General features: G+C 42.4%; 1 protein-coding gene across 2 annotated transcripts; it reads left to right on the top strand.

Moving 5' to 3' along the window:
- Positions 1-7,550: 7,550 nt before the first annotated feature.
- LOC133612076 (class I histocompatibility antigen, F10 alpha chain-like) lies at positions 7,551-12,320 on the top strand. 2 transcript variants are annotated; one of them, XM_072913883.1, is made up of 7 exons: positions 7,551-7,582; positions 8,235-8,501; positions 8,695-8,973; positions 10,781-11,089; positions 11,255-11,359; positions 11,454-12,009; positions 12,098-12,320. In XM_072913883.1, the coding sequence occupies exons 1-6, from the start codon at positions 7,564-7,566 to the stop codon at positions 11,519-11,521; spliced, it is 1,047 nt and encodes a 348-aa protein (XP_072769984.1). In that variant the 5' UTR covers positions 7,551-7,563; the 3' UTR covers positions 11,522-12,009; positions 12,098-12,320. The 2 variants fall into 2 exon arrangements, with proteins under 2 accessions (XP_072769984.1, XP_072769985.1); XM_072913884.1 differs by having other exon boundaries at positions 11,561-12,009.
- The last annotated feature ends 14,249 nt before the right edge of the window (positions 12,321-26,569 follow it).

Genomic DNA, 26,569 nt, shown 5'->3' on the forward strand with positions numbered 1-26,569 from the left:
CAGCAGGAGCTTAGTCTTCAGGTGGCACACCCAAGTTGCACAGGTGTGACAAAGTACAATCCTCTTCTCCAGGATGGAGTTGGACTCACAGGGCCTGATTTGTTAAAGGTTTGCGTGTACTAAAAGAGGTGCAAACCTGATGGCACACGCAGAGCTGATCTACTAAACCTGTGCAAAGTGGATGGCGTCTCTTAAGTGAGCAGAATATGCAAAATAATATGCAGAATATATGCTGATCATTAAAACAGCCACGATACTGGGAGAAAATGCCAATATAATGATTTATCACGCCCAATATGATTTATCAACACTCATCGCTGTGGTGCCAGCACTATTTAGCTTTTATTTAGTAAGTGTGCACACACTTCCACACACGGCTGCAGGATCAGTGCTTGTGCTCCACACACACACATTTGACACATATCCTCTTTTCAGCAACATCATTTTATAGCTGCTCAACGACTTAAGGGGCTAATTTAAAAAAAATGGATTGATACATTTTTGTGGACTTTATTATTTTTAATGTTCTTTTTTTCAATATACAAACCCCAAAAGCAGTGAAGTTGTCTCGTTGTGTAAATGGTAAATAAAAAGAGAATACAACAAATCCTTTTCAACTTATATTCAATTGAATAGACTGCAAAGACAAGATATTTGACGTTCAAACTGGACAACTTTATTTTTTGCAAATATCAGCTCATTTGGAATTTGATGCCTGCAACATGTTTAAAAAAAGCTGGCACAAGTGGCAAAAAAGAGTGAGAAAGTTGAGGAATGCTCATAAAAGACTTATTTGGAATATCCCACAGGTGAACAGGCTATTTGGGAACAGGTGGGTGCCATGATTGGGTATAAAAGCAGCTTCCATGAAATGTTCAGTCATTCCTTTTCAAGCCTTGCATAAATGTCTCTGCCAAAATGTAAAAAAAAAATGTGTGTTGTTGTACTGTGCAGGTTTGAAATAAATAATTCAAAAACATATATATAGAAACAGATAAATATCAATATGCAACACTTTATGTTTATATTTTCTCTAAGTGCACATTTTTCAAATTGAACATTTTCAAATGATCACTTCTAAGACAGTTTTGTGAAATCACAACATCCCATTTTAACTAGCTAGCCACTAACATTTTTTAACAAATCATGAATTACTTTGCACCATGTTTGTACAAATCAGTGACGTGCAGTCACTAGAGGCAGGTGAGGCGGGGCCTCACCTGCCATCATGGAAAGAAAAAAAATGTAAAAATATATTTTTTTAATTAAATTGTTATATGTATCCAGTGATTATACTATAAAGTTATTTTCCATTTAACTTCACCCGTTTTAGATTATTTTTATTTAAAATTGCTGAATTTTCACATTTACCGTTCAAATACTGAGAAGAGACGGTGCGGTGAACAGCAGCCAGTTGAGGCACGTCACATGGATCGCGCAATGACTGGGCTAACTGCTGGCCTGCTGTGCAGTGAGACTGTATTGCTATATGAATTATATTATACATTTCCATAGTTTAGTTAGCTGAGGTATATAATGTACAGTGTATTTTGTCAACAACTGTATGTGTGTAACGTATTTCTTGTGCTGAGCGATCATAAAACGGCTGAAAAAGACGCACTGGCTGAGGCTCGCCTCCTGCACCCCCGCCGTAGAATGCACCCCCTGACGGGAGTGTTATATCAACTAAAGCTCACACTTAAACTTTCCACGTGCAAGATTGAATCTATTTAAAAAAGTTATTTCAGAAGAAGCCAAAAAGTGCAAAAACAATAATGTTCGTGTTGGAGGAGTTGTGAATGACTGCAGGGCCACAACATTAGGTACACCTGCAGACTGCAGGTGTACCTAATTCACAACTCCTCCAACACGAACATTATTGTTTTTGCACTTTTTGGCTTCTTATTAAATAACTTTTGTAACTTATTTTTATGGGCTTTCCTCTTTGTGATGTTAAGTTCCTGTTATGCGCTGTTATACAGTATATGCCTTGAGCTCTTATTTTGAAGGCGCTAAGAGCGGAAGTGATGACACTGAAACGACTGGGTCGCATAGTGATGCGGATGTGGTTCTCCCAAGGATGCAGACGGCTTCGGACACAGCTTGCAGGTAGGAAAATGATTTATTTTAAATATAAATCATATGGTGAATAACAAAAAGACATGCACGTAGCACAAAAGGCAAAACAAAAGGACTAGCGTGGGAGCTAGCAGGAAAAAATAGCATAGCATGAAATCTAAGTAGTCGTTATTAGTTGTATGGGAACAAACTAGGAAGCCAGGCCGAGTGAGGCCAGGGCAAAGACTAAATAGCCCTCTGATTAGTGCCCGGGCAACAGGTGCGCGTCCCGAACACTAACCAGAGGCAGGTGAAAGTAATCAGTTGACATGGCAACTGAACACAAACAAAATCAAGGTGCTGAAAACATGTGACTCAAACATAAACAAACTATGATCCGGACAGCGGATCGTAACAGACACGTTGGAGTTGAGCGGAAAGTTTTGAAAGAAGATAAATAAAGTGGTCCTCGTGTAAACTGGAGCCTCCGTGTTTGTTATTTTGTAGTTTCATACAGTATAGGCCACATTTATAAACCCTCGGTTACACTTTTTTAAATAGATTGGACTCTTACTATTATGTTGGATCCACTATGGACTGGACTCTTACTATTATGTTGGATCCACTATGGACTGGACTCTCACAATATTATGTCAGACCCACTCGACATCCATTGCATTCGGTCTCCCCTGGGGGGGGGGGGTTACCTACATATGCGGTCCTCTCCAAGGTTTCTCATAGTCATTCACATCGACGTCCCACTGGAGTGAGTTTTTCCTTGCCCTTATGTGGGCTTTGTACCGAGGATGTCGTTGTGGCTTGTGCAGCCCTTTGAGACACTTGTGATTTAGGGCTATATAAATAAACATTGATTGATTGATTGATTGAGATTCAATCTTGCACGTGGAAAGTTTAAGTGAGGGCTTTAGTTGATATAACACTCTCGTCAGGGGGTGCATTAATCCAGCACAACAGCGGCTCATGGACTTATTTTATAAGTAAAGGTAAGACCATAATAACGTTTTTTTATTATTAAATGTGCTTTTTTGTGTGCTACAGTTTGTATGTGTAAAGTTAAAGTTAAGTTAAAGTAGCAATGATTGTCACACACACACTAGGTGTGATGAAATTTGTCCTCTGCATTTGACCCATCCCTTGATCACCCCCTGGGAGGTGAGGGGAGCAGTGGGCAGCAGCGGTGCCGTGCCTGGGAATCATTTTTGGTTATTTAACCCCCAATTCCAAGCCTTGATGCTGAGTGCCAAGCAGGGAAGAATGCTGGTATGAGCTTTTAAGCATAACCCGTTAACTGCTGCCAATCAAATGGTGAATAAGATACTCTTTAGGGTTCATATGTTTGTAAATCTGACTGTGATGAAGTCAGTGCCTCACCAGCCATCAACCTCACCGCACGTCACTGGCGGAACAAACGACTGACTATTTTCGTCGGCTTTCCCCACACCCTCGTATTTTTAACAAATTTCGTCCAATTTCTTGCCCCTTTCGCATCTTTGGGCCACTGGTGCAACTTGAATCCGTCCCTATTCGTGTTGTTACACCCTCCGACAACACACCGACGAGGCATGATGTCTCCAAGGTACGGAAAACAGTCGAAAAAACGGAAAATAACAGAGCTGATTTGATTCGGTGTTTGTAATGTGTTTGAGAAAATGGCGGATTGCTCCCGAGAGCGAATAATAGAAAGACGTTTAATTCGCCAAAATTCACAAATTTAGAGTTCGGAAATCGGTTAAAAAAATATATGGTCTTTTTTCTGCACCATCAAGGTACCGTATTTTCCGCACTATAAGGCGCACCTAAAAACCACAAATTTACTCAAAAGCTGACAGTGCGGCTTATAACCCGGTGCGCTTTATATATGGATTAATATTAAGATTCATTTTCATAAAGTTTAGGTCTCGCAACTTCGGTAAACAGCCGCCATCTTTTTTCCCCGTAGAAGAGGAAGTGCTTCTTCTTCTACGCAAGCAACCGCCAAGGTAAGCACCCGCCCCCATAGAAGAGGAAGCGCTTCTTCTTCTACTGTAAGCAACCACCCGCCCGCGTAGAAGAAGAAGAAGCGCGCGGATATTACGTTTCATTTCCTTTGTGTGTTTACATCTGTAAAGACCACAAAATGGCTCCTACTAAGCGACAGGTTTCCGGTTCATGAAAAGACGCAATCTCTCCATCCGCACACGGACTACTATTTCACAGCAACTGCCTAAAGACTTTCAAGAAAAGCTGGCTACTTTCCGTGCATATTGTAAAAACAAGATAGCTGAAAAAAAGATCCGGCCAGAGAACATTATCAACATGGACGAGGTTCCACTGACTTTTGATATTCCTGTGAACCGCACTGTGGATACAACGGGAGCACGTACGGTGAATATTCGCACCACAGGGAATGAGAAGTCATCCTTCACTGTGGTTCTAGCTTGCCATGCTAATGGCCAGAAACTTCCACCCATGGTGATATTCAAAAGGAAGACCTTGCCAAAAGAGACCTTTCCAGCCGGCGTCATCATAAAAGCTAACTCGAAGGGATGGATGAAGAAAAGATGAGCGAGTGGTTAAGGTAAGTTTAAGTTTACGCGAAGAGGCCGGGTGGCTTTTTTCACGCAGCTCCGTCCATGTTGATATACGACTCCATGCGCGCCCACATCACGCTGGTTTTTAATATATTATTAAAGTTTGACTGACCTATCTGACTGTTTTTTTGACATTCCCTTTAGCGCAGTTAGATGCGGCTTATAACACGGGGCGGCTTATAGGTGGACAAAGTTTTGAAATATGCCGTTCATTGAAGGCGCGGCTTATAACCCAGGGCGGCTTATGGTGCGGAAAATACGGTATATATTGACGCTTACATAGGTCTGGTGATAATGTTCCCCTTTAAAGCACTTATCATATCGGCAACAGGTTTACCTTTGCCTTGCAGCCCACAGTTCAAACTGATCAGTTTTCCAGTAATGTCCATTAAAAATGCAAGGTCAAGTATCCACTCAGTGTCCTCCAGCAGCACGGTGTCCTCACCTCTGGACTGCATGAACTCTTTGATTTCACCCAAAAGTGACAAAAAACGTTGCAAAATTCGTCCCCTGCTGAGCCATCAGATTTCTGTGTGTAGTAGCAGGTCACCATATTCAGCTGACCGCTCCTCCAAAAGTACCTTGAATGTTCTGTGCTGTTTAGCTCTGGAGCGGATGCTGTTTATGATCTCTACGACGGGAGTCATTACGTGCTCAAAGCAGATCACTTTTGCACATAAGGCCTGCTGGTGTATGATGCAGTGGTACTGCAAAAAGTTTAGGAACTCTGGGTCAGCTTTACAGTGAGCAACGAATCCTGTGTGTCGGCCGATCATAGCAGGAGCCCCATCCGTAGTCACTGATACCAGCTTTTCCAGTGGCACCTTTTTTTACACCAAAAACTCAATTTTTCTATTTTTATTTTAATCATAATAAGTTTGAAGAAATATTTCACAAATATTCTTCGTCGAAAAAACAGAAGCTAAAATGAAGAATTAAATTAAAATTGATTTATTATTCTTTACAATAAAAAAAATAAATTTACTTGAACATTGATTTAAATTGTCAGGAAAGAAGAGGAAGGAATATAAAAGGTAAAAAGGTATATGTGTTTAAAAATCCTAAAATCATTTTTAAGGTTGTATTTTTTCTCTAAAATTGTCTTTCTGAAAGTTATAAGAAGCAAAGTAAAACAATAAATGAATTCATTTAAACAAGTGAAGATCAAGTCTTTAAAATATTTTCTTGGATTTTCAAATTCTTTTTGAGTTTTGTCTCTCTTAGAATTAAAAATGTGGAGTAAAGCGAGACCAGCTTGCTAGTAAATAAATACAATTTAAAAAATAGAGGCACCTCACTGGTAAGTGCTGCTATTTGAGCTATTTTTAGAACAGGCCAGTTGGCGACTCATCTGGTCCTTACGGGCGACCTGGTGCCCGAGGGCACCGCGTTGGTGACCCCTGGTCTACTTGTTCATACAATAATGTGTGTAAAATGAGCTTTGACAGGACGCAGGCTGGACTCTGGAGCCTACGTTAGCTGTCACCTGGCTGTGCTACACTCTGGACAAGTCACTAGTTCATTACAAAAAACAGTCGCCAGTTGATTGTCGAGCAAGGATGTGACTGTGCATGTGTGTTACACACATATCACTGTCGGACAAACATGTGCGCCCATTAGAGGCTGCATTGAATTGTATTGTGACACATTCAACTTCTACTCAGTAAGAAACATTGTTCTTAATAATTACTGAATCATGACCTTAGTTACCTTATCATGATGTGTTTCATGTGCTCTTGTAAAATGTGTCATTGAATAATAATACAGCATTTACGTAATAATACTCTGACTTGTTAAGTGTTCATCATGAAAGAAAATGGAACAAATTGTGTGCATGACGCCAGGCACTGTCAAGAAGAGTAAAAAAGACAAAGATTGAAGGTGGCAATGAATGGGGTAGAGGGGCCCACAAAGATACTCTTTCAGAGGGACCACAATTCCCAGCAAGGGCCTTATTAAATAGATGATAAATAACTATGATATCAATAAATGTAACAATGTTATATAGCAAAGTAAAAGTTGTGTTTCTTATCTAAGTAAATGTAACTGGTTACTACTCACCTCTGTGGATAAGTGTGTTCACTTTTGACAGCTACGACAAAATAAAAGTCAAAACATAATAAAAATGATTTATCTTTTGCGACGGTCGCTGCGTTTAGAAATAAGCATGCAGTCAATGTTTGGCTTCACCGTGTCTAATTTCACTTTCACTTTCTTTGATATTGTGCCAGCAGAAGCGTCTGCCTCACACGTTCAGCACTTTGGCCACAGCCAGTCAATGGCATGAATGCTTTCTGCTGACTTTTTACTCAGGATCAAACTTCCTGATGCAACCCTGGCCGGGAATCCAAGCCATGCGAGGCCGAAGCGTGTCCCGTTACCCCACCAGGGACGCCTCACGCTTGGGAGACATAATGGAGGAAATAAAAAGAAGTCTATCAATCATTATTTGTATTGATGCTTTCTTGAGAGGACTACAATATCATTACTTTCAACTCTAAATCTCACCTTCATTCCTCTTTCTTTCTTTTCTTTCCAAGTTTGGCGGCAAACTTGACACACCTTTTGTTTGTCAAGTCACGTGATTTCCCAGAAAAGCCACACAAGCATTTACCTGACATGGCCACAAGGGGCGCTCTCTAGTGAGTCCAGTAGACTGCTGCCACTTTTCTCTTCACAATAGCGCTTGGTCTTCCCTAGTAACAGTGACGCGAAATGGAATGCTGACTCCTCATTGGCTCAGGTGGAGCATTATTAAAAGAGCCTCGACATTTCCTGCTTCATTTGTCCTGTTTGCGAGTCAAGCGAGTGTTCGTCACTTTTGTCTTTCTCTGCGGGATTAAAAGTGACAAACATCTTTTTGTTTCGTGCTGACATCATGAACTTGTTTTTATTCTTTCTTCTGGTCGTGCAAATGCACAGCGTGACGCCTGGTAAGTCCTTTTTATAACTTTATCAATGATTATTCATCAATCCTCTTTGTGCCTTCACTTATTTGACTTCTGAGAGTTTCTATTACTTATTAATTATATTCATTCTTATATTATTCCAGCCCTTTATTACTTAAACCTGGTTCTCTTTAAACATATTTTATTGTTTTCCTTTTTTCTTTATCACTCAACAAAATATTCAAAGTGTTCCAAGAAAGTTCTAGAAGCAGAGAAATCCGTTGTTTGTTTTCGCTTCATTTTTTTCTTGTTGAAAGACTTCTTTTTCCAAGGCTTGTAAGAAGGAACACTTCCTGAAATCTTCAACCACGCAAGTGTCAGAAAGTAATCAAGTGTAGTAACATCATCCCGCCACAAGGTGTCAGTAAGAGTCGCAGAACAGCTTGTGTTCATATTCAGCCTCCAGTGGAGAAAAGATATGTTTCTTTTCAAAATGTTCAAAGTGTCAACAGATGTCCAATAATAAAAGATATCATTCATGTGTTGTACTTGTCATAGAACACCATGTGAGTCTTGACTGTGATATCTAGCAGTGTTTGATGTTGACTTTAAGACCCCTGAAGAGCTCAAATATTCACAGTGCAAGATTGTTGAACATGAAAGTAAATAATAAAAAGTCATCTTGTTCTTCTTTCAGTGATTCACACGCTGCAGTATTTCCACACTACGTCCTCTCAAGTTCCAAACTTCCCAGAGTATGTGAGTGTTGGTTATGTTGATGGAGTTGAGATTATTTACTATGACAGCAACATCAGGAAAGCAGAATCCAAACAGGACTGGATGAACAAAATCACAGCAGAGGATCCAAAATACTGGCAGAGACAAACAGAGATCAATGTTGTTAGTGAGATTATTCACAAACACGACCTTGAAGTTCTTAAGAAGCGTTTCAACCAAACTGGAGGTTTGTTTATGTTGAACTTTCTACTACTTCAATATATTTGATGTACTCTTGTTATACTGTAGTAAAACACACATTACTGCACTCATATACCTTGTCTCTGTCCATCCCATAATAACCTACACAAATACTGTGTGTGTGTGTGTGTGTGTGTGTGTGTGTGTGTGACTGCTTTACAACACTTTGTGTGTCTCAGGTGTTCACATTGTCCAGTGGATGTATGGATGTGAATGGAATGATGAGACTGATGAGGTTAGAGGTTGGCGTCAGGCAGGTTATGATGGAGAAGATTTCCTGTCGTTGGACATGAAGACATGGACATGGACTGCAGCAAAACCACAAGCTTTCCCCTCCAAACTCAAGTGGGACCAGAACATATTTATACTAGACTACACTAAGCATTATTTCACTGAGGAATGTCCTTCTTACTTGAAGAAGCATGTGAAGAATGGGAAGAAGGTCCTAATGAGAACAGGTAGAAGCACACCTTGTACTTTCACCTTTTAACTTGTTAGCACTCCCCCTATAGGAACATTACTGACATTACACTCTGTCTCTTTATACTCTTTTCTCTTTCTCTCACCTTCTCTCCATCTTTACCTCCACCCACACCTTCTCTCCATCTTTACTTCCATCCACACCTTCTCTCCATCTTTACCTCCATCCACACCTTCTCTCCATCTTTACCTCCATCCACACCTTCTCTCCATCTTTACCTCCATCCACACCTTCTCTCCATCTTTACCTCCATCCACACCTTCTCTCCATCTTTACCTCCATTCACACCTTCTCTCCATCTTTACCTCCATCCACACCTCCTCTCCATCTTTACCTCCATCCACACCTTCTCTCCATCTTTACTTCCATCCACACCTTCTCTCCATCTTTACCTCCATCCACACCTTCTCTCCATCTTTACCTCCATCCACACCTTCTCTCCATCTTTACCTCCATCCACACCTTCTCTCCATCTTAACCTCCATCCACACCTTCTCTCCATCTTTACCTCCATCCACACCTTCTCTCCATCTTTACCTCCATCCACCCCTCCTCTCCATCTTTACCTCCATCCACCCCTCCTCTCCATCTTTACCTCCATCCACACCTTCTCTCCATCTTTACTTCCATCCACACCGTCTCTCCATCTTTACCTCCATCCACACCTTCTCTCCATCTTTACCTCCATCCACACCTTCTCTCCATCTTTACCTCCATCCACATCTTCTCTCCATCTTTACCTCCATCCACACCTCTCCATCTTTACCTCCATCCACACCTTCTCTCCATCTTTACCTCCATCCACCCCTCCTCTCCATCTTTACCTCCATCCACACCTTCTCTCCATCTTAACTTCCATTCACACCTTCTCTCCATCTTAACTTCCATTCACACCTTCTCTCCATCTAAACCTCCGTTCTCATCTTCTCTCCATCTTTACCTCTATCCACACCTTCTCTCCATCTTTACCTCCATCCACACCTTCTCTCCATCTAAACCTCCGTTCTCATCTTCTCTCCATCTTTACCTCTATCCACACCTTCTCTCCATCTTTACCTCCATCCACACCTTCTCTCCATCTTTACCTCCATCCACACCTTCTCTCCATCTTTACTTCCATCCACACCTTCTCTCCATCTTTACCTCCATCCACACCTTCTCTCCATCTTTACCTCCATCCACACCTTCTCTCCATCTTTACCTCCATTCACACCTTCTCTCCATCTTTACCTCCATCCACACTGTCTCTCCATCTTTACCTCCATCCACACCTTCTCTCCATCTTTACTTCCATCCACACCTTCTCTCCATCTTTACCTCCATTCACACCTTCTCTCCATCTTTACCTCCATCCACACCTTCTCTCCATCTTTACCTCCATCCACACCTTCTCTCCATTTTACCTCCATCCACACCTTCTCTCCTTCTCTACCTCCATCCACCCCTCCTTTCCATCTTTACCTCCATCCACACCTTCTCTCCATCTTTACCTCCATCCACACCTTCTCTCCATCTTTACCTCCATCCACACCTTCTCTCCATCTTTACCTCCATCCACACCTTCTCTCCATCTTTACTTCCATCCACACCTTCTCTCCATCTTTACCTCCATCCACACCTCCTCTCCATCTTTACCTCCATCCACACCTTCTCTCCATCTTTACTTCCATCCACACCTTCTCTCCATCTTTACCTCCATTCACACCTTCTCTCCATCTTTACCTCCATCCACACCTTCTCCTCACGTTGTCTTCTGTTCACACGTGACATCACTTCCTGTGCAGAGCTTCCAGAGGTGTTCCTCCTCCAGAAGACGCCATCCTCTCCAGTCACCTGCATGGCGACAGGTTTCTACCCCGACTTAGCCGACCTGTTTTGGAGGAAAGACGGCGAGCAGATCTTCGAGGACGTGGAGCACGGAGAGCTGCTCCCCAATCACGACGGAACCTTCCAGATGTCGGTGGAGCTGAAAGTGGAGGTGACGGCCGAGGTGGAGGGCAAGTACGAATGTGTGTTCCAGCTGTCTGGCGTCAAGGAGGACCTGGTCACCAAGCTGGAGAGAAGAAGCATCCTGAGCAACGCAAGCCATGAAGGTGAGAAAGACACATTTAGTTGGAGATGTTTCCCATCACAAGTCCACCTGTCACCATTATTGATCCATGTCACCATGACAACGCTTGACGTCTGCATGCAAAGTAGTCATGAAGGTTTCCTCTTCATGCTTTGTCACTCCACTTGTGCTTTTTTGCTCTCCACAGACAACTGGAGCGTCGCCCTCGCTGCCACGGCGGCGGTCGTCGCTGTGGCGGCCGTCCTGGCGGCCATCATCATCGTCATGGTCAGGCGTCACAGAAACAGACAAGGTGAGGGACACCAATGTCCTCCGTCTTCTTCTTCTTCTTCTTCTTCTCGGTCCAGGCCGTGAGTTGATGCTTTCATCCGGGCTGCATGTTTTAGTTGCCTTCCAGCCAAACACTCAAAGATCCACAGAGACAGAGCGCACACTCTCACATAGAAAGACGTGAGGAAAAAGTCCATTTCACCTTGTTTCACTTTCATTTCAGCCCAGTACGATCCAGCTCGTAAGTAAAACATCTTTTCTTTGAGCCGCAAGAAACAAAGCCGTGGTGAAGCGTCACTCACATGGAGGTCTGATGTGGACCTTTGTTACAAGTTTAGCCTGAAAATCCCAACTTGAGCTGACTCCTTCACAATAAAAGACCCTCCTGTGAGCACACGCAATACAAAGTGTGGCATATCTCACGTTTGACATGAGTCCTCATGATGAGGATCAGCCAAATGAGACCTCAAGTGTGCTGACTCATCAAGAAGCTATCCTAGTCAGGAACTAGAAGAGCAGCACTCTGCTTCTTCATCTTTCCAAGTCACACCTCAAAGATCTGATGTGAGTGACGAGGCACCTTCTGGATGTTCTTCCTTCACCGTTTGCGTTTGTCCCGCAGCTCGCCACGGCGGCGTGGAGCTCTCCGAGAATGTGGCGGCTGAAGGCTGAGTAAGTCTGCACCTCCAAATGTTCTTGTGTGAAGATGATGTTCAACTTGCTTCTGTTGGGAATGTGCTGAGTCATCTTCTTCCTCCAGGATGCTTTGTGCACTGGAACACAGAGAGATGTCTCCATCATGGAGATGTGCTTTGTTCTTCATCCCACTGCTCCTCACGCTATTCCATCTATTCTTCTTTGGCCGTTAAAATACTTTCAACATCAAACGTTGGTGGCTAGAAAATCATTCGGGGCTCACGTTTCATGGCCTTGACATCATGACGAGGATTTCTTCTTTCTTTGAGTGGCCGCTGCTTATGATCAATATCACATTGTGTCACATCTCTGTCAATAAATCCGTTTGTTCTCCACTCGCCTCGCACTGCTTTCTTGGCGACCAGGAAGGCTCTCGCTCATAACAATGGTAGAAATAGCTCATTTTTATTTATCTTGTATTTTTTCATTCAACAATTAAATCCCTAGATCAGTTTCAGGTTTATCTGTCCATATCATAATATTTTTTTATATTTTATGCCCTTTTTGTCAAAACCCTGTTTTGTTATGGCAAAACAACTAAATAATAATGTTTACTAAAGTAATTGCAATCTTAAATAGGTCAATAATTCATAACATCATTGATTTTAATTCATTATTTTTTGAGCAATGACAATTAAAAAATGCCTTAAAAATGTATTTATTTTTTTACTTTCAACACTTAAGTCTCTCGATAAACTTCAGATCCATCCCTCGTTTCTGTGACGACCTGTCACGTCAGGTGTCACATGGTCTGTTTGCGTTTGTGTTTATCTCCTAGTCAGCGCTCTTATTTTGGTCCCACTTCCTGTTTGTCTCCCTGAGCGCTTTTCCCTCCTCACCTGTCGCTGATTGGCAGCCTGGCCACACCTGGTCATGGGGTGAGGGTGATGGGTCAAATGCAGAGGATAATCTCACCACACCTAGTGTGTGTGTGACAATCATTGCTACTTTAACTTGAACTAACTGTTGTGTATAGACTAAAGGGGAGGTGACGGCTCAGACACCAGGGGGAGGTATATACAATAATTTATTATATATAATAAATATATATAATAATAAACAATACAACTAAACTATAGAAATAGAGTGTGTGACTAAAATACAAGAGTGTGTGTGTGGTGTAAGACTATGTGTGTAGATATCTGAAGTGTGTTACCAAGTGTTGATGAGAAAAGGCAGACAAGTCCAAAGATGGCAAGGCAAAAGGGGTCCAAGATCAGCGAGGGGTCCGTGGGGCAGAGAGAGACGTCAGAGTCCAGGGGCGAGTGAGGAGTCGGGAAAGAAGAAGGCAGTCCAAAACACCAGGGAAACAACGGGAGATCTCGAGGAGGGAAGACTCGGGAAGGCACTGCGGAAGAGCAACAGACGTCAGAATCACGGAGGGAAAAACAACACAGTAAGAGCGCATAAGGCTTACGGTACACAAAGAGGTAACTAAGTTCCCGCGACGATCCTTGGGTCCACTGGTCCTTTATTGATCTCGCCCTCATCAGTCGCAGGTGTGCAGGCTTGTCGCTGCGTGGGCGTGCTGCGCTCAACGCGAGCAGGGGCGTGTCCGAACGCGCTGTCAACGGCTCCTCCAAGTGCTCCCGCAGAGGAGGGAGAAGTAGACTGCGCGTGCGCCGTAACACTAACCAGCTGGCTTCTATTTATGCCTGCCTCGCCCTCCAGTCAGGGCTCAAGGATTGTTTTGTTAAAGGTTACTCTGGTTTGCTGTATGCTGCTTATGCTTCTGTGCACTTCCCTGCTGCACCTCCTTGTGCTCCCTGTGGGAATTAAAGACTCTCACCTGCACGTCGTCCTCCTGTCTCCTGCATCTTGGGGTCACAACTAGAGCAGCCATGCGAGTACGTGACAGCTTCTTCATTTTGTATTTGTTTTTGCCCTTTTAGTCAAAACCCTTTTGTTTTTAAGGCAAACACATTTTCCCGGAAAAATATTTTGAAGTCAAATGTTTTAAGTGACGTAATAGGAGCCTTGAATAGTTTAAATAATTGATAATAACATTGAGTTTGATTCATTATTATTTTTGAGCAATGACAGCTTTAAAGAGAAAACAACCTGCATGGCAGCTTTATTACAATCAACAATGCAACTTTTCTTTGTTACATTTCACCTGTTTTCACCTCTTTTATTACACTACTTAGGTTTTTTTATATATTATTTGTAGAATGTGTCGTGGGCTGTTAAAAGATTAGCTGCGGGCTGCAAATTCCGCCAAAGAATGTTTTCATTGGGTTATCTCACAAAATGAAACAGAAAATCTTGATATTGCTTTTACTTCTGCTATCAGGCAATGTGCAACCAAATCCAGGACCCAGCTTCAATAACATCAGTACTGCTGATGAATTTAGAGCCGGGTCAGGCCTCCATTTCAATAATAGGAGTCCCCTGCCAAAATTAGATTTAGTCAAAATCTGGATTCCAGCAAGAAAATGCAGACTTCCTTATCTTATCTTAAGGTGGCTAAGTAAAGCAGTCTCTGACAAGGACGTTGCTATTAATGCATATAATGTCTTCCCATGCCATCGTCCTGGAAAAGGTGGAGGAGCGGCCATATATTTAAAAAACACAATTCTTGTTATCTTATTGTCAATCACTAAAGCAGTGGTTCTTAACCTGGGTTCCATGGAACCCTAGGGGTTCGCTGAGTCGGCCTCAGGGGTTCGGCGGAGGTCAAGACACACCCGACTCATCGTGTAAATACAAACTTCTCCCTATCGGCGTATTACGGATACGGCAACAGCTGACTGATTTGCAGGTGTGTCATTTGTTGTGAGTTTATGCACTGTGTTGCTTTTGTTCTTTGAACAAGGTGATGTTCATGCACGCTTCATTTTATGCACCAGTAAAAAAACATGTTAACACCTTAGTATGGGGAACATATTCACCATTAATTAGTTGCTTATTAACATGCAAATTAGTAACATATTGGCTCTTAACTAGTCATTATTAAGTACTTATTAACAGCATGGCCTTATTATAACCCTAACCCTCTTACCCTGACCCTAACCCTCTAACCCTGACCCTAACCCATACTTGCCAACCCCCCCGGTTTTCCCGGGAGACTCCCGAATTTCAGTGCCCCTCCCGTAAATCTCCCGGGACAACCATTCTCCTGAATTTCTCCCGATTTCCACCCGGACAACAATATTGGGGGCGTGCCTTAAAGGCACTGCCTTTAGCGTCCTCTACATCCTGTCTTCACGTCCGCTGTTCCTCCAAACAAACAGCATGCCGGCCTAGTCACACAATATTTGCGGCTTTTACATACACTTAAGTGAATGCAAGCATACTTTGTCAACAGCCATGGATGTCACACTGACGGTGGCCGTATAAACAACTTTAACACTGTTACAAATATGCGCCACACTGTGAACCCACACCAAGCAAGAATGACAAACTTTTGGGAGAACATCCGCACCGTAACACAACATAAACACAACAGAACAAATACCCAGAACCCCTTGCAGCACTAACTCCTCCGGGACGCTACAATATACACCCCCGCTTAATTGATGATGTAGAGCAGGGTTGGCCAACCAGTCAGAGACTAAGAGCCACTTTTTTTTACTGTGTTACTGCAAAGAGCCACATCCTACACATGAGCACACATGAACATCACCCCATCCCTTCCTCACGCGCACAAACACACACACACACACACACACACACCCACACACACACACACACACACACACACACACACACACACACACACACACACACACACACACACACACACACACACACACACACACACAAACCTCTGCTCAGCCAGATTTATTGTAAATGTCACACACCAACATGACTCCTACAGTACTAAGACCACAGGCCACTTATTTTCAACAATTAACATTGTGTGCACTGTCTCACACACACATACGTGCCAACCTTGAGACCTCCGATTTCGGGAGGTGGGGGGTGGGTGGCGTGGTCGGGGTGGGGCGGGGGGCGTGGTTGAGAGGAGAGGAGTATATTTACAGCTAGAATTCACCAACTCGAGTATTTCATATATATATATATATATATATATATATATATATATATATATATATATATATATATATATATATATATATATATATATATATATATATGTATGAAATACTTGAATTTCAGTGAATTCTAGCTATATATATATTTATTTATTTTATTATGTATATAAATAAAAGAAATACTTGAATTTCAGTGTTCATTTATTTACACATATACACACACATAACACTCATCTACTCATTGTTGTACTTGAAAGTACAATGCAATACAATTCCGGGGCAATGGCACCTATCAAATACACAGTAATGAAAACACAGTTGTTTTACTAACTGTACTGTGTGTTATGAGAGTAGAGTATGTGTGTGTGTGGCCCTTTAATAGGTGAGCATGTGAGGTGAGTGACGTCAGTGAGTGTGTGGGCGAGAGAAGAGAGGGAGCGGTAGCGTGAGTGCGGTTAGGGACTAGTTGGTTTTGTGTTGGATTGGCTGTGTGCAAGCAATCAATAAAGCAGGAGTTGCAACTAATCGCTGGACTCATCATTCACCCTAAAGTCGTCCGCTGTGGCGACCCACTGCCGGGTAAGGTGAAGGGTGTTGCCCCGAGCATACATCGGCCCTGGAGAAGTGTCTCCCCTGCGCTCTTCGACTACGGTCTCGTTCTTCTGCTTGGTCTCCACACAATATATGCAATATTTTTTCCACATAAAACATTTTAAAGTGAATGTTTTTAAGTAATAATTCATTGTAACATAGATTTTTTTTTTTTTTTTTTTTTTTTTTTTGAGCAATGGCAATAAAAATAAAAATAAACAAAGACAAAAGAAAAAAAAACAGCCTGCATGGCAGCTTTTGTGTCAACATTGCAACTTTTTCTAGTTAGATTTCACCTCATTTCCACTTTTTTAAAATGTTTTTTTTAATTTTTCCAATACTATCAATTTTGCAATTTTTGCAGAATGTGTGGGGGGCCGGTAAACGATTAGCTGGGGGCCGCAAATGGCCCCCGGGCCGCACTTTGGACACCTCTGACATAGAGTAAGCTAAAGTGACGCTGAAGATTTGAAGCTTTGAAATGCACTAATGACGCCTGACGTATAAGGCAGAATGGCTTGCCATTACGTTCAACAAAAGAATATAAACTCACTCTGTTAAAATTCCGTGTTCTTCTTATTTTCCTTTTGCTGTGCTTTTTTCCCTGCCATTTTGAGAGTGAACTTGTCACAAATGGTTTACTACTGTGATCTCACGCACATGCACCTTTGACCTCACTCAAACCGGCTTCGGCTTCGGTTTCTTCTTCTTCTTCTTATGTGCAACTCTAACCGGCTTAAGCCGAGCGAAAAAAGTAATCCGAGTATTGTAATCCAAGTATTTCCTTTTTTTTCTCGTGATGATCACGATCACGGCCGATAGAAGAGGCCGCGTGTTGAACGCCACGGTGTTTTACAAGCTGGATTTTGAGAAAACGCCCTCTTTGTGCTGAGTGGAAGTCGATGAAGAGGCCGTGTGTCTCGGTCGCGCTGCATTTTGGGAAATGTAGTGTTTTTCGTCCCGGCAAACGCCAGGGACAGTAGATATACTACAGTACAGTAACACAGCAACGTGGGACTCCGACATCAAAAAGTTTGTCGCGTCAACACCTCGTGGGCACTAATAGATTTAAAAAAAAATGTTATGTATATACAAACCCCGTTTCCATATGAGTTGGGAAATTGTGTTAGATGTAAATATAAACGGAATACAATGATTTGCAAATCCTTTTCAAGCCATATTCAGTTGAATATGCTACAAAGACAACATATTTGATGTTCAAACTCATAAACTTTTTTTTTTTTTTGCAAATAATCATTAACTTTAGAATTGGATGCCAGCAACACGTGACAAAGAAGTTGGGAAAGGTGGCAATAAATACTGATAAAGTTGAGGAATGCTCATCAAACACTTATTTGGAACATCCCACAGGTGAACAGGCAAATTGGGAACAGGTGGGTGCCATGATTGGGTATAAAAGTAGATTCCATGAAATGCTCAGTCATTCACAAACAAGGATGGGGCGAGGGTCACCACTTTGTCAACAAATGCATGAGCAAATTGTTGAACAGTTTAAGAAAAACCTTTCTCAAGCAGCTATTGCAAGGAATTTAGGGATTTCACCATCTACGCTCCGTAATATCATCAAAGGGTTCAGAGAATGTGGAGAAATCACTGCACGTAAGCAGCTAAGCCCGTGACCTTCCATCCCTCAGGCTGTACTTCATCAACAAGCGACATCTGTAAAGGATATCACCACATGGGCTCAGGAACACTTCAGAAACCCACTGTCAGTAACTACAGTTGGTTGCTACATCTGTAAGTGCAAGTTAAAACTCTCCTATGCAAGGCGAAAACCGTGTATCAACGACACCCAGAAACGCCGTCGGCTTGGCTGGGCCTGAGCTCATCTAAGATGGACTGATACAAAGTGGAAAAGTGTTCTGTGGTCTGACGAGTCCACATTTCAAATTGTTTTTGGAAACTGTGGACGTCGTGTCCTCCGGACCAAAGAGGAAAAGAACCATCCGGATTGTTATAGGCGCAAAGTTGAAAAGCCAGCATCTGTGATGGTATGGGGGTGTATTAGTGCCCAAGACATGGGTAACTTACACATCTGTGAAGGCGCCATTAATGCTGAAAGGTACATACAGGTTTTGAGCAACATATGTTGCCATCCAAGCAACGTTATCATGGACGCCCCTGCTTATTTCAGCAATGCCAAGCCACGTGTTTCATCAACGTGGCTTCATAGTAAAAGAGTGCGGGTACTAGACTGGCCTGCCTGTAGTCCAGGCCTGTCTCCCATTGAAAATGTGTGGCGCATTATGAAGCCTAAAATAGCAGAAGGGAGACCCCCGGACTGTTGAACAACTTAAGCTGTACATCAAGCAAGAATGGGAAAGAATTCCACCTGAGAAGCTAAAAAAATGTGTCTCCTCAGTTCCCAAACGTTTACTGAGTGTTGTTAAAAAGAAAGGCCATGTAACACAGTGGTGAACATGCCCTTTCCCAACTACTTTGGCACGTGTTGCAGCCATGAAATTCTAAGTTAATCATTATTAGCAAAAATAAAATAAAGTTTATGAGTTTGAACATCAAATATCTTGTCTTTGTAGTGCATTCAATTGAATATGGGTTGAAAAGGATTTGCAAATCATTGTATTCCGTTTATATTTACACAATTTCCCAACTCATATGGAAACGGGGTTTGTATTTTTAAATTTGTAATTTTTTTTTTTAATTTTAATTTTTTCTAATAGAGTAAAGAGCCGCATGAAACCAGCCAAAGAGCCGCATGAGGCTCGCGAGCCACGGGTTGGCTAGCACTGGTCTAGAGTCCCATTAGGCTACTGTTTACTTACCTGAATCGGTGCAGAAAGGTTTAGCGACAAATATAAAAGCGACCATTAAAAAAGATATTTCAAATGGGATGGAGTGGATTTTTACACTCTTAATAAAAATATTGTTTTTGAAGATTGAAAGCATTTATCATCAACAAGACGTTACTGACCTCACTTCATTTGACACTCACAAGCATTTAGAGAAGAAACCATTAGATGCACTAATGTCTTTACATCTGAGGGCTCCACTAATTAAACATTAAGTTTAAAGGGGAACATTATCATAATTTCAGAAGGGTTAAAACCATTAAAAATCAGTTCCCCTTAGGCTTATTTTATTTTTCAAAGTTTTTTTCAAAATTTTACCCATCACGCAATATCCCTAAAAAAAGCTTCAAAGTGCCTGATTTGAACCATCGTTATATACACCCGTCCATTTTCCTGTGACGTCACATAGTGAAGCCAACACAAACAAACATGGCGGAAAGAACAGCAAGCTATAGCGACATTAGCTCGGATTCAGACTCGGATTTCAGCGGCTTAAGCGATTCAACAGATTACGCATGTATTGAAACGGATGGTTGTAGTGTGGAGGCAGGTAGCCAAAACCAAATTGAAGAAGAAACTGAAGCTATTGAGCCATATCGCTTTGAACCGTATGCAAGCCAAACCCACGAAAACGACACGACAGCCAGCGACACGGGAGAAAGCCAGGACGAATTGGGCGATCGCCTTCTAACCAACGATTGGTATGTGTTTGTTTGGCATTAAAGGAAACTAACAACTATGAACTAGGTTTACAGCATATGAAATACATTTGGCAACAACATGCACTTTGAGAGTGCAGACAGCCCAATTTTCAACAATTAATATATTCTGTAGACATACCCTCATCCGCTCTCTTTTCCTGAAAGCTGATCTATCCAGTTTTGAAGTTGATGTCAGCAGGCCAGGGAAGCTAGGGTCGATATTCTTCTCTTGATCATCTTCGGTGGCATAAGGGACGGTGTGAGCCAAGACATCCAGGGGGTTTAGCTCGCTCGTCTGCGGGAACAAACTGCCGCCATTGCTTGCCGTGCTCGCGAGGTCCTTTGTCCCTGAATAGCTCACACACTCCGGCAGATTCAATGGGGGTCTGGCGGCAGATTTCTTTGACTTTATGGTTGGAAATGCATCTGCTTTGAGTGTCGCAGGATATCCACACATTCTTGCCATCTCTGTCGTAGCATAGCTTTCGTGGGTAAAGTGTGCGGAACAAACGTCCAATTTCTTGCCACTTTGGCATCTTTGGGCCACTGGTGCAACTTGAATCCGTCCCTGTTGGTGTTGTTACACCCTCCGACAACACACCGACGAGGCATGATGTCTCCAAGGTACGGAAAACAGTCGAAAAAACGGAAAATAACAGAGCTGATTTGACTCGGTGTTTGAGAAAATGGCGGATTGCTTCCCGATGTGACGTCACATTGTGACGTCATCGCTCCGAGAGCGAATAATAGAAAGGCGTTTAATTCGCCAAAATTCACCTATTAAGAGTTCGGAAATCGTTTAAAAAAATATATGGTCTTTTTTCTGCAACATCAAGGTATATATTGACGCTTACATAGGTCTGCTGATAATGTTCCCCTTTAAGTTAAGGATAAGTTTGTTTGCAGTTGATTTCCTGCTACACATATTAGTCTCATCTACAATTCATGTCTGCTGTTGTTTTTATGTGTGAAGTTCATATTTTGTCTGTGAAGTTGACCGGGAGGAAGTCGCTACTATCACAAAATAAAATACAAGTCGCAACACCATAAAAATGAGTGTTTTTTCCGTGAAAGTAAAGGAAAGTAATATAATGGATGTATATAGTGTAATATATTTGTAATCTTTTAATGGCTGTTAAGTAGAGGAGACACGGACATCAGCGTGGATCTACAGGAGCTTTATTTTTCAACTCACGTGTAAGCAAATGCGTCACAGAGTGAATCCCGGTCCTTCAAAATCGCTATTTCTATGGAATCAAAGTAAATAATATATACAAATAAAAATATATATATTACATATAGCATTATTATACTATTATTTGAGCACTACTGATAAGTGATGCACCAAAAATCCAGTCGTCTTAAATAGACTTTGCTCACCAAAACCGGATGTTGTGGTTGTGGGACTTTGGAGCGTTTGGACTGTCAAAAACAATCAGATCTTTGTCACTTGAGGGCAAACAAATAATCAGATTTGGTGTGCAGTGTAAACGGGTCATAAGACCTGCTCAGTGGCCTTGTGGTTAGAGTGTCCGCCCTGAGAATTCAAACCCCAACCGAGTCATACCAAAGAATGGGACCCACCGCCTCCCTGCTTGGCACTCAGCATCAAGGGTTGAAATTGGGGGTTAAATCACCAAAATGATTCCCGAGCGCAGCCACTGCTGCTGCTCACTGCTCCCCTCACGTCCCAGGGGGTGAACATGTGGATGTGTCAAACGCAGAGGATAATTTCACCACACCTAGTGTGTGTGTGACTATCGTTGGGACTTTAACTTTAAAATGATACCAAAGATATATTTTAATGACTCACTCATTTTATCACATCAAGGATTGTTCGTTACATTTGTTTACCTTCATAAATCATGTGCTGTGTGTTCTTAATTGAAAATACGAAATAAAGAGAAACATTTGATAGTTTCATCTTTTATATAGGCATAAGGCATTTCAAGAAATACAATAATAATAACTATATATGTATATGCCAATAATTATGTAGGATGAGGGTGCTAATGCACAATGTTATTAATGTACTCTTCTCTTATTATAAACAGGAGGCTGCAACAACAATGCCAACACACAGCAATTCCACTCAATCTAGGCCAAGCTGGCTGTACACTGTGGCATTGAACCCAGCAAAACTGGAAATGCCACAGCACAAGACAACACTAAGATCCTCCCTATGACGAAGGACTCGGAGGACAGCATTCCAGATGCCTTTGAGGTGGTGCCACCTCAGAACTGTCCCTTCCAGGACAACCGTGTCACATACATTGGTGGCTGGGTGGTAAGAAACATTCTCACCAGGCTAACGTGTCACACATGTAGATTTGTCTTAGTTACTACGGTCATACCACTTATTAATGAATAAACAATGGTGGACTTGTTATGTCTTTCATGAATATTCACAGTGTGTATTGTTCATGTTGAACAATAGGGTCCCAGAATAGAGCCCTGAGGAACCCCACAGGTCATAGCCATTTGGTCAGAGACACAGTTACCAATTCCAACAAAGTATGTCCTGTGATCGAGATAGGACTTGAACCAGTTAAGAACAGAACCGGATATTCCCACCCACTTTTGTAACCTCTGTAATAAGATAGTATGGTCAACGGTGTCAAAGGCAGCCCTCAGGTCCAGCAGAGCCAAGACTGAGACTTGTCCTGCATCCGCACAGGCGGATATCATTTGTCACTGTATCACTGTTTCAGTGCTGTGGTGGGACCTAAAGCCTGATTGGAAAGTATCAAACACATTGTTGAACAGGAGAAAGTCACCAAGCTTTTGGTAGTGATGTACGGAAAGATGTACTGAAATTTCAATACGGCCGATACCAGCTCTTTATGCTCTAATATCCATTCTCAAGTCAAAATATTGATAGTTTTGATACTTTAGTTATTTGAGATAATGTATATCATGAACATGAACACAGTGTAAAGTTACTAAATCACTGAGAGCTTGGCAAAATGAAACGCGATTGGTGGGAACTACTTTTTCTCCCGCAGAGATAAGTACGTACGTTGTGCTGCGCTCAGTCATTCAGTCGGTCATTTGTTTATTTAAAGGGGAACATTATAACAATTTTAGAATTGTTAAAACCATTAAAAATCAGTTCCTAGTGGCTTATTATATTTTTCGAAGTTTTTTTCAAAATGTTACCCATTACGCAATATCTCTAAAAAAAGCTTCAAAGTGCCTGATTTTAACCATCGTTATATACACCCGTCCATTTTCCTGTGACGTCACATAGTGGTGCCAACACAAACAAACATGGCGGAAAGAACAGCAAGCTATAGAGACATTAGCTCGGATTCAGACTCGGATTTCAGCGGCTTAAGCGATTCAACAGATTATGCATGTATTGAAACGGATGGTTGTAGTGTGGAGGCAGGTAGCCAAAACCAAATTGAAGAAGAAACTGAAGCTATTGAGCCATATCGCTTTGAACCGTATGCAAGCGAAACCCACGAAAACGACACGACAGCCAGCGACACGGGAGAAAGCGAGGACGAATTCGGCGATCGCCTTCTAACCAACGATTGGTATGTGTTTGTTTGGCATTAAAGGAAACTAACAACTATGAACTAGGTTTACAGCATATGAAATACATTTGGCAACAACATGCACTTTGAGAGTGCAGACAGCCCAGTTTTCATCAATTAATATATTCTGGAGACATACCCTCATGTCAGCAGGCCAGGGAAGCTAGGGTCGATATTTTTCTCTTGATCATCTTCGGGACGGTGTGAGCCAAGACATCCAGGGGGTTTAGCTCGCTCGTCTGCGGGAACAAACTGCCGCCATTGCTTGCCGTGCTACTGAGGTCCTTTGTCCCTGAATTGCTTACACACTCCGGCAGATTCAATGGGGGTCTGGCGGCAGATTTCTTTGACTTTATGGTTGTAAATGCATCTGCTTTGAGTGTCGCAGGATATCCACACATTCTTGCCATCTCTGTCGTAGCATAGCTTTCGTGGGTAAAGTGTGCGGAACAAACGTCCAATTTCTTGCCACTTTGGCATCTTTGGGCCACTGGTGCAACTTGAATCCGTCCCTGTTGGTGTTGTTACACCCTCCGACAACACACCGACGAGGCATGATGTCTCCAAGGTACGGAAAACAGTCGAAAAAACGGAAAATAACAGAGCTGATTTGACTCGGTGTTTGAGAAAATGGCGGATTGCTTCCCGATGCGACGTCACGTTGTGACGTCATCGCTCCGAGAGCAAATATTAGAAAGGCGTTTATTTCGCCAAAATTCACCCATTTAGAGTTCGGAAATCGGTTAAAAAAATATATGGTCTTTTTTCTGCAACATCAAGTTATATATTGACGCTTACATAGGTCTGGTGATAATGTTCCCCTTTAAGAAAATTAGCGGCAAGTAAAATGAGTCAGTCAGTATTATAAAACAGCAAGTGTATGTTTCCTTTTATGTAGACGATTTGAAGACACTTCATACAGAGTTGACTATAGACAAGATAATGCATTTAGTGCAGAATATCACCATTATTTGTTTCGCCCTCTGACTTTATATCGTTTGAAGATGATTCCCCAAGATCAGCAACACTTAAAATGCACTACTTTTTAAACATTACCAGACCCATTAAGTATATTTGCGTATCAGTATCGGACCCGTATTGCCGATACCAGCCTGGATTTTACTCGGTATCAGATCTGAATTAAAATCAGTGGTATTGCACATCACCAGCTTTTGAGAGACACCTTTTTTCAGGACTTTGCCCAAAATTGGCAGGTTTGATATGGGCAGATTGTTGTTCAATACTGTGGCATAAAGACTATTACTTTTACCATTATAAGGTTCCATCGATCCATCCATTTTCTACCGCTTGTACCTTTAAAATAAAAATGTTTACTAGTCTGTACAAAATGATTGTTATTTACGGCGGTCACTCACCCTGTCTGGTCAACATGTACGTGCAGAGAACGCGTGCACACGTACAAAAGCAGTCCAAGAGAGGCAACAAACAATTTGCAATCATGCTATTGTTAGGATAGGATTTACATTCAATGACAGCTAACGCTAACTATCTATCCATCCAGCCATCCATTTCCTACCGCTTGTCCCTTTTGGGGTCGCGCGGGGTCGCTGGAGCCTATCTCAGCTGCATTCGGGCGGAAGGCGGGGTACACCCTGGACAAGTCGCCACCTCATCACAGGGCCAACACAGATAGACAGACAACATTCACACTCACATTCACACACTAGGGACCATTTAATGATGCCAATCAACCTATCCCCAGGTGCATGTCTTTGGAGGTGGGAGGAAGCCGGAGTACCCGGAGGGAACCCACGCAGTCCCGGGGAGAACATCAATCTCAATCAATCAATCAATCTTTATTTATATAGCCCTAAATCACAAGTGTCTCAAAGGGCTGCACAAGCCACAACGACATCCTCGGTACAAAGCCCACATACGGGCAAGGAAAAACTCACCCCAGTGGGACGTCGATGTGAATGACTATGAGAAACCTTGGAGAGGACCGCATATGTGGGTAACCCCCCCCCCTCTAGGGGAGACCGAAAGCAATGGATGTCGAGTGGGTCTGACATAATATTGCGAGAGTCCAGTCCACAGTGGATCCAACACAACAGTAAGAGTCCAGTCCATAGTGGGGCCAGCAGGACACCATCCCGAGCGGAGACGGGTCAGCAGCGCAGAGATGTTCCCAGCTGATGCACAGGCGAGCGGTCCACCCCGGGTCCCGACTCTGGACAGCCAGCACTTCATCCATGGCCACCGGACCTGTGCCCCCCCCCCCCTCAAGGAAAAGGGGAGCAGAGGAGAAAAGAAAAGAAACGGCAGATCAACTGGTCTAACAGGGGGGCTATTTAAAGGCTAGAGTATACAAATGAGTTTTAAGATGGGACTTAAATGTTTCTACTGAGGTAGCATCTCTAATTGTTACCGGGAGGGCATTCCATAGTACTGGAGCCCGAATAGAAAACGCTCTATAGCCCGCAGACTTTTTTTGGGCTCTGGGAATCACTAATAAGCCGGAGTTCTTTGAACGCAGATTTCTTGCCGGGACATATGGTACAATGCAATCGACGAGATAGGACGGAGCTAGACCGTGTAGTATTTTATATGTAAGTAGTAAAACCTTAAAGTCACATCTTAAGTGCACAGGAAGCCAGTGCAGGTGAGCCAGTATAGGCGTAATATGATCAAACTTTCTTGTTCTTGTCAAAAGTCTAGCAGCCGCATTTTGTACCAACTGTAATTTTTTAATGCTAGACATAGGGAGACCCGAAAATAATACGTTACAGTAGTCGAGACGAGACGTAACGAACGCATGAATAATGATCTCTGCGTCGCTAGTGGATAAAATAGAACGAATTTTAGCAATATTACGGAGATGAAAGAAGGCCGTTTTAGTAACACTCTTAATG

This window comes from Nerophis lumbriciformis, linkage group LG10 (assembly GCF_033978685.3).
Source record: "Nerophis lumbriciformis linkage group LG10, RoL_Nlum_v2.1, whole genome shotgun sequence".
NCBI classification, from domain to species: Eukaryota; Metazoa; Chordata; class Actinopteri; order Syngnathiformes; family Syngnathidae; genus Nerophis; species Nerophis lumbriciformis.

What these genes read in the sequence shown, in the direction of transcription:
- LOC133612076 (XM_072913883.1), top strand. An exon ending in GCGTTTCAACCAAACTGGAG is followed by an intron (nt 8,502 to 8,694) that starts GTTTGTTTATGT and finishes TGTGTGTCTCAG; the next exon opens with GTGTTCACATTGTCCAGTGG. An exon ending in GCGTCACAGAAACAGACAAG is followed by an intron (nt 11,360 to 11,453) that starts GTGAGGGACACC and finishes TGCATGTTTTAG; the next exon opens with TTGCCTTCCAGCCAAACACT.